This window comes from Myzus persicae, unplaced genomic scaffold, assembly GCF_001856785.1.
Source record: "Myzus persicae strain clone G006 unplaced genomic scaffold, MPER_G0061.0, whole genome shotgun sequence".
NCBI lineage: Eukaryota > Metazoa > Arthropoda > Insecta > Hemiptera > Aphididae > Myzus > Myzus persicae.
The window spans coordinates 199,860-213,976 of record NW_019101535.1 but is presented as its reverse complement, the minus strand read 5'-3'; the positions used below and the strand labels follow the sequence as shown (position 1 = coordinate 213,976).

At 27.8% G+C, this 14,117-nt stretch overlaps 1 protein-coding gene across 1 annotated transcript in view; it reads right to left on the bottom strand.

The window, feature by feature from the left end:
• Positions 1–14,117, bottom strand: part of LOC111029444 (low-density lipoprotein receptor-related protein 1) — a 43,797-nt gene that overhangs the window by 4,455 nt on the left and 25,225 nt on the right. Inside the window, exons 32-57 of the mRNA XM_022308445.1 lie at positions 13,842–14,075; positions 13,574–13,751; positions 12,228–12,432; positions 11,959–12,148; positions 11,631–11,891; positions 11,328–11,558; positions 11,116–11,256; positions 10,898–11,053; positions 10,186–10,314; positions 9,916–10,106; positions 9,653–9,839; positions 9,455–9,583; positions 9,022–9,291; positions 8,742–8,944; positions 8,271–8,676; positions 8,009–8,203; positions 7,629–7,834; positions 4,462–4,623; positions 4,034–4,198; positions 3,213–3,481; positions 2,079–2,180; positions 1,588–1,737; positions 1,189–1,508; positions 628–885; positions 294–547; positions 20–207 (exon numbers count right to left, since the gene is read on the bottom strand). Coding sequence (XP_022164137.1) covers positions 20–207; positions 294–547; positions 628–885; positions 1,189–1,508; positions 1,588–1,737; positions 2,079–2,180; positions 3,213–3,481; positions 4,034–4,198; positions 4,462–4,623; positions 7,629–7,834; positions 8,009–8,203; positions 8,271–8,676; positions 8,742–8,944; positions 9,022–9,291; positions 9,455–9,583; positions 9,653–9,839; positions 9,916–10,106; positions 10,186–10,314; positions 10,898–11,053; positions 11,116–11,256; positions 11,328–11,558; positions 11,631–11,891; positions 11,959–12,148; positions 12,228–12,432; positions 13,574–13,751; positions 13,842–14,075 — 5,380 coding nt within the window. The remainder of the gene's footprint in view (positions 1–19; positions 208–293; positions 548–627; positions 886–1,188; positions 1,509–1,587; positions 1,738–2,078; positions 2,181–3,212; positions 3,482–4,033; positions 4,199–4,461; positions 4,624–7,628; positions 7,835–8,008; positions 8,204–8,270; positions 8,677–8,741; positions 8,945–9,021; positions 9,292–9,454; positions 9,584–9,652; positions 9,840–9,915; positions 10,107–10,185; positions 10,315–10,897; positions 11,054–11,115; positions 11,257–11,327; positions 11,559–11,630; positions 11,892–11,958; positions 12,149–12,227; positions 12,433–13,573; positions 13,752–13,841; positions 14,076–14,117) is intronic.

Below are 14,117 nucleotides of genomic sequence, written 5' to 3'. Positions count from 1 at the left end.
AGTTAAATGTTAATCATACCCAGACTGAGGATCTAACACGATATTTTGAGGTTTACGGTCTGTTTCGAGTTTTACCAAAGTTCTAATATTTTTTCCTTCCAGTGTAGCTACTTTAATAGCTTTGGTCCTGTCAGAAGTTTCAATCCAATACAAATTTTTTGTAACCCAATCTATAGCAATACTTTCAGGAGTGCCTATAGTTTGAATCTAAATAAAATAAAATACATCCTTATACATGTATAAAGTATAACATTTAGAGCACAGGAAATAAAATTATTGAATCAGCAACTTACGATTTTTTTGGCAGTATTTACATCACGGGTAGTTTGATTTGATTTATCAATAATTGTAGAATATAAGGCTTTAGAGTTATGATCACTCCAAAACAGATATGTTGCATTTATTGTCCACAATATATCAATTGAATGTATTTTATGAGATGGTATTGTAACAGCAGAAAATTTAAATAAGTTCTCGTGGGATTTGTATGGATCAACGAAGAAAATATCTCCTTCATTGTTAGCCACAACTAATAATGCTGGAGTACCTATAAATGTTTTAACTCAAAGTATTAAATACATCTCATAAATATTTTTAGTGTTGTACAGAACAAAATATTGATCTTACCAATAGCCTGGCATGATTTATTAGGAAGAGTTACGCTATAACCAGAGGCACAATGGCAAGAATGAGTGGAGTTCTTTTTAGGTACGCAAATCTGAGAACATGTCCCAAATTGACATGATGTTTTGGTTACATTACATAGCTGTTCATCTGAATTATCTGGACAGTCAAAAAACCCATTACAACGAAGATGTCGGTTAATGCATAGCCCATTTGCACATCTAAATTTACTCGAATCGCATATTTCACTAGCACTGGCACCTAAACCAAAACAATCAAAACGTAACATTTTTTTTTATATTTCTATATCTTAAGTACACAATTTTGAACAAGCTGCTAATTACAAAAAAAAAATGCACAACTAAAAAATTGAAATCTATAAAATTGAATATAATACAAAGTTGAATTAAAGAGATTGACAAGATGACTTGAAAAGATGATTTAAAAGAAAAAAGAAATGAAATCGTAATATTTTAATAATAAATGTAGTTAGCATTTTTGTAACATAAAATAAAAATATACATAATATTTTCACCAATTTTTCATCTAAGAATAACTACTCACATGCTGTTTTAGTTTCATCAGAACCATCACCACAATGATCCAAACCATCACAGACATTTGTATTAAATACACAATTATGATTGTCACAGCGATATTTTCCAGGTGGACAAGCCACTAATGCACACATAGTTCGGTTTTCATCACTGCCATCGGCACAATCTTCTTCGCCATCACATCTATTTCCAAGTGATATGCAATCACCATTTTTACATACAAATTGACCATTACGACTAATTGAACATCCTTTTCCAAGTTTATCTGTACAATTCCACTCATCAGAACCATCAGGGCAGTCTTGATCTCCATCACACCTCCATTTTCTTAAACAAATTAATTTTTTTTATGTAATTAAATAGCTAATTTAACAATATAAATATTAATAAATTGTGTTCAACATACGGTGAAATACAATGATAGGACCCATTACAGTGAAAGTCATCACTACCACAAGTAACACGTGAATCACATTCATCCTCATCACTATTATCTGAACAGTTAATTTTTCCATCACATTTTTGACTAGTCGGTATACATCGACCATCAGAGCATCTAAAATCACAAGTTAATTGAAAATACTATTAAGGCTCAAAATTATTAAGCAATAAATTAAACCAAACATTTAAAGATAACAGGAATAGGATTTTTTTAACTATTCAAATTTAAAGCTATAAATCTACTAATGTTATGATACTTGTAAAAATCATCAATGTTTAAAATGCTAAAAAATAATGTTAAAGTAGTTAAAATTATGTTAATTATTTTAAAAGTATGTTAAATGGAAATAATGCATTGTACTTAGTATAAAAGTAAGATCAATTATAAATGTAAAAACATGAAAAAAAAACATAACAACATCAGTAGCATGATCAATATTTAATATTTAATAATACCGAAATTCATATTCTGAACAATTTCTTGGTGAGCAGCCAATTTCATCAGATCTATCACCACAGTCATTTTCATAGTCGCATCGCCAACGACCTGGAATACACCTAGTAAAAACATTTTTTTTTTTAATGATAAAACTATTGTTAACACATCAGTTTGATAACACCCTGTATAATTTAATTATTAATTATGATGATGGTTTCAGTAGTTGCCATAGATTCCACGTTAGGTTGTATTAAAAAGTATTAGAATAGATATTTATGTTTAAAGACCAGACAAATAATTAACAATCACTACCAGTGATATACTATTGATTATGTGCTATTAATATCTGTACTATTTATTCATATATTTTAAAATAAAGATGTACTTTACAAATTAAATAACAATCAATTCAAAATGTCAAATGAAAATGTAATAAAATAATAATATTATGTTAAATAAACTATAAAACAATTAAAAACTACCCTAATCATTTTTTTTTTTTTTTTTTTTTTTTTTAATTGATCCTGAGCCCGGCAACTACTGTGGCCATTAGCTATTAGTAGGTACTGTAGGTTTTTGTATTGATGGTTTGTAGGTTTTTGGAACGGTAGGGGTTTGTTTTGGCAGAATTTCGAATGGGGCACCCGTAGGTTTCTGCCATGCCCCGGGGGTGGGGGATGGCAGCACTTGCTCTCCGGTCACCGCGACTTGTCCGGAGAAAAATGCCGCCCGGTGGCCGAGGATTTAACTGTGACCGGCTGCGTCGCAGCGGAAGAGTCAGACCACTCGGTCACCTCGTCCCCCCCTAATCATTTTATTTACAGTGAACATTCAACTATTAGTGGGAGGGCATAAAAACCAATTAGTTGATTTTCCTGGATCAAAATATTAGAAAAAAAAATGAACGAGAGTTTATTTTAGAATTGTCCATTGTTAGTTACATTATTTTCAAACAAAGTATGTCCGTAAATTGAGTTAAGTTCAGATAAAAATATTGATTTTCTATTTAGTACAACAAAATATTAGAGTAATTTTTTTTTAATATAATTATGTAGGATTATAATAATGAGCTAGACTTAACTCTGTTACAAAGTGATTTCAAACTCTTAGTTTAAATGATTCATATTACATTTTAGTAAAAGTTTACTTACCTTCCATTAGCACACTTAAAGTATGTTGGATCACATGTTATGTTATAACATGAAGGTGGTTCATCGTCCATATCAGGACAATCATTTTCACCATCGCACATCCATGTTGCATGGATACATCGACCATTTTTACAACGCACTTCATCTGATGAACATGATCTCGAAGTACAATTTTCTGGTTCATCAGAATTATCACCAAAACCACAATCATATTCACCATCACACATAAACACATTCGGAATACACTTCCCAGTAATTTCACATTTGAACTGAAAAATATGTAATTGATATTTATAAGTTAAAACAAACCATACTTATACTATCATTAAGAGGACACTACATCCGCAAGTGTTGTCTCTGTCTTACAAACACACAAATGTTAAGTTCTGAATAGTTCATTAAACTGTTATTAAATTTAAAAGCTACAATAATATCAAGTGAATCTCATAGGTGTATTTTTATATTTTTATTTTAAAGTGAGTTATGACAATTTTAAAATATTTAACTTTAAAATACGCATGAGTCATGACACACTTCAAAATATAAAAAGAAGACTTACGATTTACTAGTAAATATCTTTAGTCTTAAATTTTTTAATAGGTCAATTCACTCCCATATTAAACAAACAAAGTTAAACGGGTTAATCAGAACTTACAATTTGCTATGTTATGTGTATGTGTAAGACGGAGACAACACATGAGAGTGTAGCATCCTCTTAACAGCTTTTTATGAAGAATAATAATTAATCTTTAATATATCTATTAATAATTTTAAAAAAATATTATTTTTAATTTACATCGAAAACATAATTTTTTTTTTACCTCCTTAGCACCACATGTTTTTGATTTACAATCTTTCTCATCTTCGCCATCCAAACAATCATTTCGGCCATTACATTTTAGCTGATTTGATATGCAAGTTGGAATTGGTAATTTACTGAATTTAGAGCCATGTTGACATTTGAAGTCTGTATCAAGACATGTGTACTATATAATAATACAGAAATATAATACATGTAAGAAACTTATATACATTAGATCATATTACAATATTGAAATAGAAATTCTCAAGAGTTTTTCAGTAACACAAAAATAAGTCGTGAAATGTCTTAGTCATTATTAGTGTGTACATTAATTATATTTTAAAAATAACAAAAAATGAATCAAATAAAAAACGTGTGCAACAAGGTAAAAATGGTTGAGAATCACTACTCCATGAAAAAAACATAATATTAAACTGTTTTACTTACATTTCCACAGTTTTCTTCGTCAGAATTGTCTTTACAATCGTATATGCCATTACATATTTGTGAAGGCTGTATACACTGATGATTTTTACATTGGAACTGTCCAAGTGTACACCGAAAGTCTGAACAAGTATCAGGCTCATCGGAACCATCACCACAGTCATCCTAAAATAGATAATCATAAATAAATAGTAAATAATATCATAAAATAGAGTGCAAGTCATTTTTTGGATTCACTTTAAAACTATTTATATGCTAGCAAGAATGGTAATATTAGTATTAATTTATTTGATGATAGTGAAAACATTTCAAGATATACTAATATATTAGCAGTATATGGATTTCGTCAAGCTATTAATGGAACAACTCTTGCTATTTATCTTAACAGAGATTGCATTTATCGCATATTTATAATTAACATAGAAATTGAATTTATTTATTTATTTATTTATTTATTTATTTATATTACAAAGTAGCATTACTGATCACTTCAGCACTATATTGTGACTTATGGATCATTTGTACGATAATATTAGATATGGTATTGATTCTGAACTATAGTTAAATCATATCAAATATATAATTTAAATCAGTTAATTATTTCTGTTCACTGGGATTCAAAACTCAGTAACCTAAAACCAGATTAAGCTTTAGAGTTATTTACATTTAAAATTGAACAATTTATTAATTTGAATTCTACCACTAATCATAGCCCTAAAAAAATGACAAATTAAAAAAATTAAAACCTAGAATAACTAAAGGATTAATTACTTCTATAAAAGTTAGAAAAAATGTATACAATTAAAAAATTAAAACAACCTAGAATATGGTATTAAAAAAATATTTTTTAAAGTATAGAAATTTATTAAGTAGTCTGTTACGTTTGACTAGAAATTTATATTTTTAACCACTATTAAGTCTGACAGGTAATGACTACAAAAGACTTGGAAAATTATTAACAGTTCAATTTACAGAAATAAAACAAAAAAAAAATATATCAGTGAAATTGTCTCCAATAACAATTGTACAATTACCAATAAATCCTTAATTGCCAGTGCATTAAATCAATATTTTGCTTAAGTAGGTCTTTCCATAAATAATAAAATTAAAAGTAGTTATTATGTTGATTTAAATTAGAACATACCTAATTCTACAATATAAAATCTATTTTTTGGAAACCAATTACCACCAATGAACTTACTAGTCTTATTATGCAAATAAAGATCATTCTTTTTACTTTATGAATGCCATCTCAAACAAAATTCTTAAAAAAGTGTTCAATAATATTGCACGATCTCAATCAATTATCTTTAAATATTTATCACTGGGAGTAATTCCAGAAGTCTTTAAAAGGCACATATAATTTCTTTACACAAAAATGGAGATGGAAAAATTGGGTACAACTACAGACCTATTGCAACGACATTGACAATAAGAAAATTATCTAAAAAGTATATTAAAAATAGATTAATGAAATATTCTTAGACAATAGTCATTTTTTCAATCATAATCAATATGTTTTTGGAAAAAATATTTCAGCTTATCATGCTATTTTCAGTGTAACTAAATATATATATAAAAAAAGTTAGGATTTTTTTGATATTAAAAAGGTTTTTGACACCATTGACCAAAATGTAATGATTAAAAAACTTGATTATTGTGGTATTTGAGGAGTATCACTGGATTTGTTTAAATTATATTTTTCCAATAGGATTTAAGTGGTTAGAATAGATAATAGCTTTGGTAAAGAAGAAAAAATACTTTTGGAGTTCCACAAAGTAATTTTAGGGCGTTTTTTGGGTTGTTTAAATTAAGCTTTGATGGCAAGGTAATTTGCTTTGTAGGTGACACTGTTTTAATTTTTAATCATAAATCTATTGATTAATCTATGATAAAGCCAACATTGGTTTTGCTTTAGTTAATCAGTAGTTAGATTATAACTCACTACAATTGATAAATCATGTAATTTGCATTTTAGTATTAACAAATTGTATATTGATAGTTCCAAGTATCAATTAGTTCTGCTTAATCATTCAATATCTAGACAAAATATTGTTGGAAGATTTGTTTTAAGAAAACTTATTTACGTTAAATATTTGGGCATTTTCATAGATGTACATTTCAAATAGAATTTTTACATTAATTATATCAATAATACTGTAATTTATTTTTTATATTTTCAGTATATTCAGAAATATATTATTACCTAAATTCAGAACTATAACTTTTGTAAGCTTGGTTGAATCCATCATAAGTTATGGGACACCTTTTTGGGGAAGTACTTTTAATGAACATAAAAATTAATTTAAGGGTACTATGAATTCTCTTTTAAGATTTATAACTTTTTAAGCCAATTTAATGCCCTAATAATTATATGTTTAATGAATATTGTCTACATAATTTGGCTACTTTGAGTTATAATAAATTATGTATATTTATGTTGGATTATAAGGAACTAATAAATTACTATCTGCCACTCATATGCTACTATATATAATTGTTCAAATAGAATTGTAACTCTACAATGAGAACTGAATTCAATATGTTATATCCATTATTTGTTTTTTTTATAACATTTGAACATAGCTTATGATTAATTTATCTATTTTTGATAATAATTATTTACATTTTAAACATTATATAGATAGAGTTAGAGTTAGAGTTGTGTTATCTAATAATATTTTTATTAAAGTAAGGGTTATATATAATTTGTCTTAAAATAACTGTCGATCAAGTTTAACTATATTTATGTAATATTTTAGTTCTATGTAATATCTGAACCCTACTGACACCACAACCACATGCTTTAGTGCAACGTTTCTGAAACTGCGTTCCGTGTCACTTGTGGTTTTATACAAAATTTTAATTTTAACACATTATTATAACTTTTATTGTAAATAATCTTTACATAAAATGACACATTGAAAAACACATTGAAACAAAGTAGAGGTTCTAATTGTCGAGCTGTAATAACTTGTTAAAAGCTCAATACAAAAAAGCTAAAAAAAGTTGGGGTTCCATGGTGAGTGCACATAAAAAAGGGTTCCACAGATAAAAAAAGTTGCTTTAATGAGTAGACCAACTTTGTGATAATGGATGTTACCTCATTCATAAAATTTTTTGGTTATTAAATAAACAAATAATAATAATAATAATACAATTAATCTTACATGTTTATCACAATGCCACCAGAATGGTATGCATTTAAATGTATTAGCACACACAAAATGTGATGAAGAACAGTTTGCAATGCAATTCATATTGTCTGGTGCAAGAATAAAATCTTGAGGACATGCACATGTTCTACCCAAATTTGGCGATAAAAGACACAAACCTTTGCATCCACCATTATTTTTTTCACAGGGGTTGTATGCTCCTACAGTAAATAAAGTGATTAATATAATATAAACATATTACAAAAATGTGAGTCATTAAAAATATTAAGATCTGATACAACCTACATACAACATTATTTTTAAACATTATATATAATTTCAAGTCTTTAAAAAAACTTATAAGTTAAAATTTTTTTTGATTTTAATTGATTTACTTGATGGTTGTAAAAGAGGATGCACAACTTTAATATCCATCGGTCTATAAAGAAGTGATGTAACATTTCGACATTCTTCGCCTGAATATATGTGACATTTATGAATGCTTTTTGTTTCCCAATCAGACCAATAAACAAAGTTTTCGAATAAAGTGATAGCAAATACATGGTGTATATTCATAAAAGGGTCAATTTCTAAAATAAAATTAAAAATATGTTTATTATAAATTGAAACAGTATTTATAAATAATAATGAACTTACTTCTGCTCATAATGACATGTCTATTGTTTCCATTTAAGTCAGAATATGCAATATAGTCTTCTTTTGCATCAGCCCAAAAAAGTTCTTCTGTGGCTAAGCTTATTACTAAGGCATTCGGCCAACCAAGAGATTCATTTAAAATAGCTTTAGGTTCGCTACCATCCATTCCAGCCTTACCAATATAAGGCACATCGCCCCAATCAGTCCAATACATATAACCTCGAATAGGATCTAAACTGATGGCCCTAGGTTCTTGTAAGCTTTTACTGATTAATACTTTTCTAAATTGACCATTTAACTTAGACACTTCAATTGTGTCTTTACCCTTGTCACACCAATATAAGTTTTTAGCAACCCAGTCCACCGCAATACCATCAGGACTTTTAATTACTGGGCCATGTAATCTCTAAATAAATCATATAAATAAGTAATATAAAAGTTTTGAAATAAAGCATTAAAAAATAATTTTACTTCAGAAGCTGTGTCTTTGCATTTTCGTTTAATTGTACTTCCTTGATTGGAGATGTCAGACCAATAGAAACAACTATCGGCATAATCATAATCAACAGCAACAGCATTAGTTAAATTGTCCACTACCATTTCAATTTTCATTCCTCGTAAATCAATTTGTTTGATATTGTGTTTGTTCGCAAAAAGAAGCATTGGCTTCTCAACTAAAAAATTCAAGTTTAATTTTTAATAAAATAAGAGTAAATTTGATTTGAATTTTAAATTTTGAATAAGGTATTACTAGTTGAAGCTTTGCATGAAAAACCATCTCGTAATAATGTGTAGCCTGCAGTACAGTCACATTTATAAGATCCTATGGTGTTATAACATATTTGGTTACAAGGTTTTGTTATTTCAGTAGAATTGCATTCGTTAATGTCATGACATAAGGTACCCACGGACTTGTAGCCAGGATGGCAATTACATTCATAGCCAACAGGACGATCTATACAAATATGCTCACAAGGACGAAAGATTTGTGTAATAGATTCTAATGCACACTCATTTATATCTGAAAATTTTATTTTTGGTTTACTTTTATTCCATAAAATTAGTAAAATAAAATATTCATTTTATTAATTAAACTAATATCAACTTATAGTTCAATTATTTTATAAGACAGACATCCCGTCTATGTAAATATACAATAAATAAATTATTTTATAAATACTCACTACACTTGTCTTCATCACTAAAATCTCCACAGTCATCTTGTCCATTACAGGTAAGATTCGCATTGATACAAACTTTATTATGGCAAAAGAAATTATTAGGCCATGAACAACTTTCATTTTTATAATGTTCTAATAAAATTACATAAAAATGAATTACAAAAAAAAAAACTGATAGATACTAATAATTAGAATACTTACTACACATTTCAGTATGAAAATTCTCATCAGAATTGTCGCCACAATCATTCTTACCATTGCATACGTCAGTAAGTAAGATGCAAGCACCATTTTCACACGTAAATTCTTTAGCAGAATCACATACCTTACAGTTTTCAGGCTCGTCTGAATTGTCCCCACAGTCATCATGACCATCACAGTAATATGCCTAAATATTAAATAATAAAAACTTAATAGTTCAAATACACATAATATGTAGACTGTAGTTTTAAAAAATTACACACCTCAAAAATGCATTTCTTATTAACGCATTCAAACTTGGTTAAAGGACATGTTGAATTGCTAACCATACATTTTTCTTCATTCTCATCAGAACCATCTCCACAGTCATCATCTTTGTCACATACCCAGGTAGATGGTATACATCGTCCAGTTTTATTACAATGAAAATCACTACTTGAACAATTTCTACTTACTAGACCAAAAAATATATATTTCTCAATAAGTGGATTAAATTAATTTATATCATACAAAATTGATAACAATAAACATACAGCAATTTATTGGTTCATCAGAACCATCCGAGCAATCTTGAGTTCCATCACATTGCCATGATGCTGGTAAACACTCGTATGTTTCAAATTTGGTTTTGCAATAAAGTTCAGTTGATTTACATTTAATAGCTAGGAAATAAAATATAAAATAATGACAAAATTGTATAAAAATTGAAACCTTTTTTTTTAAATTCAAGAAAATAAAATAGAATTTAGTAGTGGTGTGTAATTTAAAATAAAATGTATTTAACATTCCTAACCTGCCCTAGCACAGGCAGTAGTAATGTCCCTCCTCCCCGAAAATAAGGTCTATACATTTATCTTCTCAGATCCATGTGGTACTAATGGATTCAATAGTAAGGCTCAACTAAACTACCATCTCCTATTGAAGCATCAACATTCAATCAGCCACATTTTTCATTATAATAAATTTAATTCTAATTTCAATATAATCATTTTCTCTTCCAGTAGTCAATTTTTTGCAATCAAACTTATCTTTTCCTGCTACTTTACTTAATTAACTTTATATTCAATTATTATTCTGTTTGATATCATTTTCAAAACAGCTAAAACTTTAACACAAGGGTTTCCATATTGGCATACTATAAAATGTAGTAATTACCAACATTTTTATACTTGGCTTTAGGCTATATACACACACACGTTTTCCATTTTACTAATTGTTTAAAAGACTAAAAAAAAAACTACTTACGGCAATTCATCTCATCTGAAGAAGGCAATGAGGTATTTGACGAATCCCCACAATCATCATCACCATCACATTTCCATGATTTAGATATACATTTACCATTTGAACATTTAAAGTCGACAGATGAGCAATTATTCTTTTCAGGAGCTAGATGTTTTACTAAAAAAAACGCATTCAATAACAACTAACTATTAATAGTTGATATAAAAAAGTTGACTAACTTGTTGAGCAATTTTGTTCATCGCTGTTATCCCAACAATCATTTTGTCCATCGCAAATCCAATTTGGATGGATACAAGCAGTAGTTGTATTACAGCTTATTATTGTAGCGTTAAGTACTAAATCTTCACAAATCTTAAGATCTTAAAATAGTAATTTTACTTTTAACATAAATTATATTACATGGAGTAGGTAAACAATTTTTCAAACATACCACATCCAATTTCATCACTTGCGTCACTACAGTCAGGATCATGATCACAGCGTAAATTAGGAGCTATACATTCACCAGACTTACAACGGAAGAATGTAGCATTTTTACAAGAACATTCGAATTCATCAAAACCATCCAAACAATCAAAAATTCCATCACATTTTTTAATATTTGGACGACATTGTTTGAAATCTGGGCAAGAAAAAAATCCTTCTGGGCAAGACCTTGTGCCTAATAAAATATAATTCAAATAAGAATAAAAATCTACAATTATTTATGTTTAGTATTAGATTAGGTGCTTACCGCAATATTTTAAGTCTTCGTCAGATTCATCAAGACAATGGTTTATACCATCACAAGTGTTTTCAAAAGGTATACATTCATTAGATGAACACAAAAATTCATTATTTGAACAGTTATTTTCTAATTTGTTTTCAACACATCTATGTCTATCAGGAAGAAGTGTACGGTTTTTAAAACAAGAACATTCTACAGCACCTCTAATATTCAAACTACATTTATCTTCACATCGTCCATTGAGTGTTCTGCATGGGTTTCTATTACCTAGAGATATAATAATAACATAATATAATTTACTAAGACCACTATAAAATAATATTTTAGAATTTACAGTCATTAATATTTTCAGCAACTGCCACTATTCCCATAGGTCTATAGACATCTTTTCTTATCCATGCAATATTTTCACCAGTGTATTTGTCAGCTCGTAAGACTGCATTTAACATCCAGTCAGTCCAAAAAAAATAATCACCATATACCGCTATGTCAAATGGATGTTGTGGATACAATTCAGCAAGTACCTATTAAGCAACATATTTGTTAATGTTTTAGGTATTAAATTTTTCTTCAATAACTTATAACTAATAATAATTAAAATACCACGCGATTTGATCCATCATATTCACATCGCTCAATTTTATCCAACTTCGCATCACCCCAATATAATTTATGAGTTGTATGATCTATTGTAAGAGCATTAGGAATCTGAATATCAGTTGTTATGATTGACTGTACCATAAATCCATTAATATAAGATTTTTGAATGCTGGGTTTTAAATCATTCCAATTAGTCCAAAATATCAGTCTAAATAAAATTACCATAAAACATTTAAATATTATTATAGACACAAGTAAAACAATTTAATCAGTTAATCAGTAAGTAAATATTAATTAAAACTAAGCCAATAATCAATATTTTAAGGAATAATTAGTTATGAATACTACGGTATAAGTTGAATCATTTTTTAATGAAAAAAAGATTAATTACACAATGCAACAGATTTTGTTATAAAAAGTCCATTAGTGGACATAAACTAGTGCACAAGTTTAAAGTTAAAATTTATTTCAACTTTTTAACTTGACTAGTTAGTTAGTTTATAGTTGAAATAACCTAGCTTTTCTTAGTTAAATTAAAATAATCTATCAAGATTTTCGCTTTAATGGTTTTATACTTGAATATTCATGATAAAATAAAAATAATCCAACAATATAATAACACAAACTTTTTTGTTATTTTTCTTGATAAAATAATTTTGTATTTAGGAAGATTTTAGTAGATTAGATAGGCATAATATTATATGACCTTTAATTGTTATTTGATATAGATAATATTTGTTAAATTATTAATTCAAATGTGAATAGTTTAAATATTTTATAATGATTTATCATGTTAAGTAAAAAAGATAAATACACTACACATTTCAATAAAAGTTCAATAAAACTGTTTATTATAATATTGGAAATTTGAAAAAAAAACAGTGACTCTTTAAGTGATCCACATACGAATTTGAAAAAGTAGATTAACTTTTTTTTAAACTGAGTTAAGTTAGTATTTTTTTCCATAATAACTTTTAACTAATCAATCTTATATTCTCCTAACTTAATTTAAAGTGAGTTAATTATTTTCATTAACTTGTACACCTTTGGAATAAAAACAATAGGCAGAAACTTAAACTCTAATGCAATGCCACCTGTTTTTCAAAATTATTAACTAAGACGACTGCTTAAAATTTTAAGAACTGTATGTGATAATATCTTAATTTCTTTTTTTATCGATCTGAGAGTATAACTCGGCAGCAAAGGCCATTAGTTAATATCTTAATATGTAATTCAAATGTACCTATTAATTGGTATTTCAATCATATAATATTTTAAGTAAAATTAAAATAACCAGAATTTAAAAATATGATTACGACTATATTTTTAACATTAAAAGAATTACTTACATCTCACAGATATCAACTGCTATGCCACGTGGTCGATCTGATTGTCCTAATTTCAAAACTATCTCAGGAACAGCATTAGGTCGGCTTAGATTTAATCGACTTATGGAAGCATAACTGTTTGTCCAATACAGTATATTTTCACTCATTTCATAGTCAATACCTTCTACAGACCCTTGATCTAATAATATATTATGAAAACAGAAGTAAAAATTAATTAAAAATTCTAGATTTGTTTAAATAATCTACAATAAAAAATTTAAAAACATACTTTCTGCTATTACTCTATGGCCTGTATTATTAAAATGAATAGCATCAATAGTCCCACGTTGGATATCTGAATAAAATAATAAAGAACGTGCATAGTCATAGGACAATGCAATTATGTTCTGCATAAAAGTTTTTGATTGCATGACTCTAAATGGCGTGTTCAAATTTGGATTTTCAGATATAGTAACACTATCAATTTTATCCACTCGGGAATACATGAGAAATGTAGTATAATCTAAAAATATTTGTAATGTTTAAGCACATGATTACTTAAAAC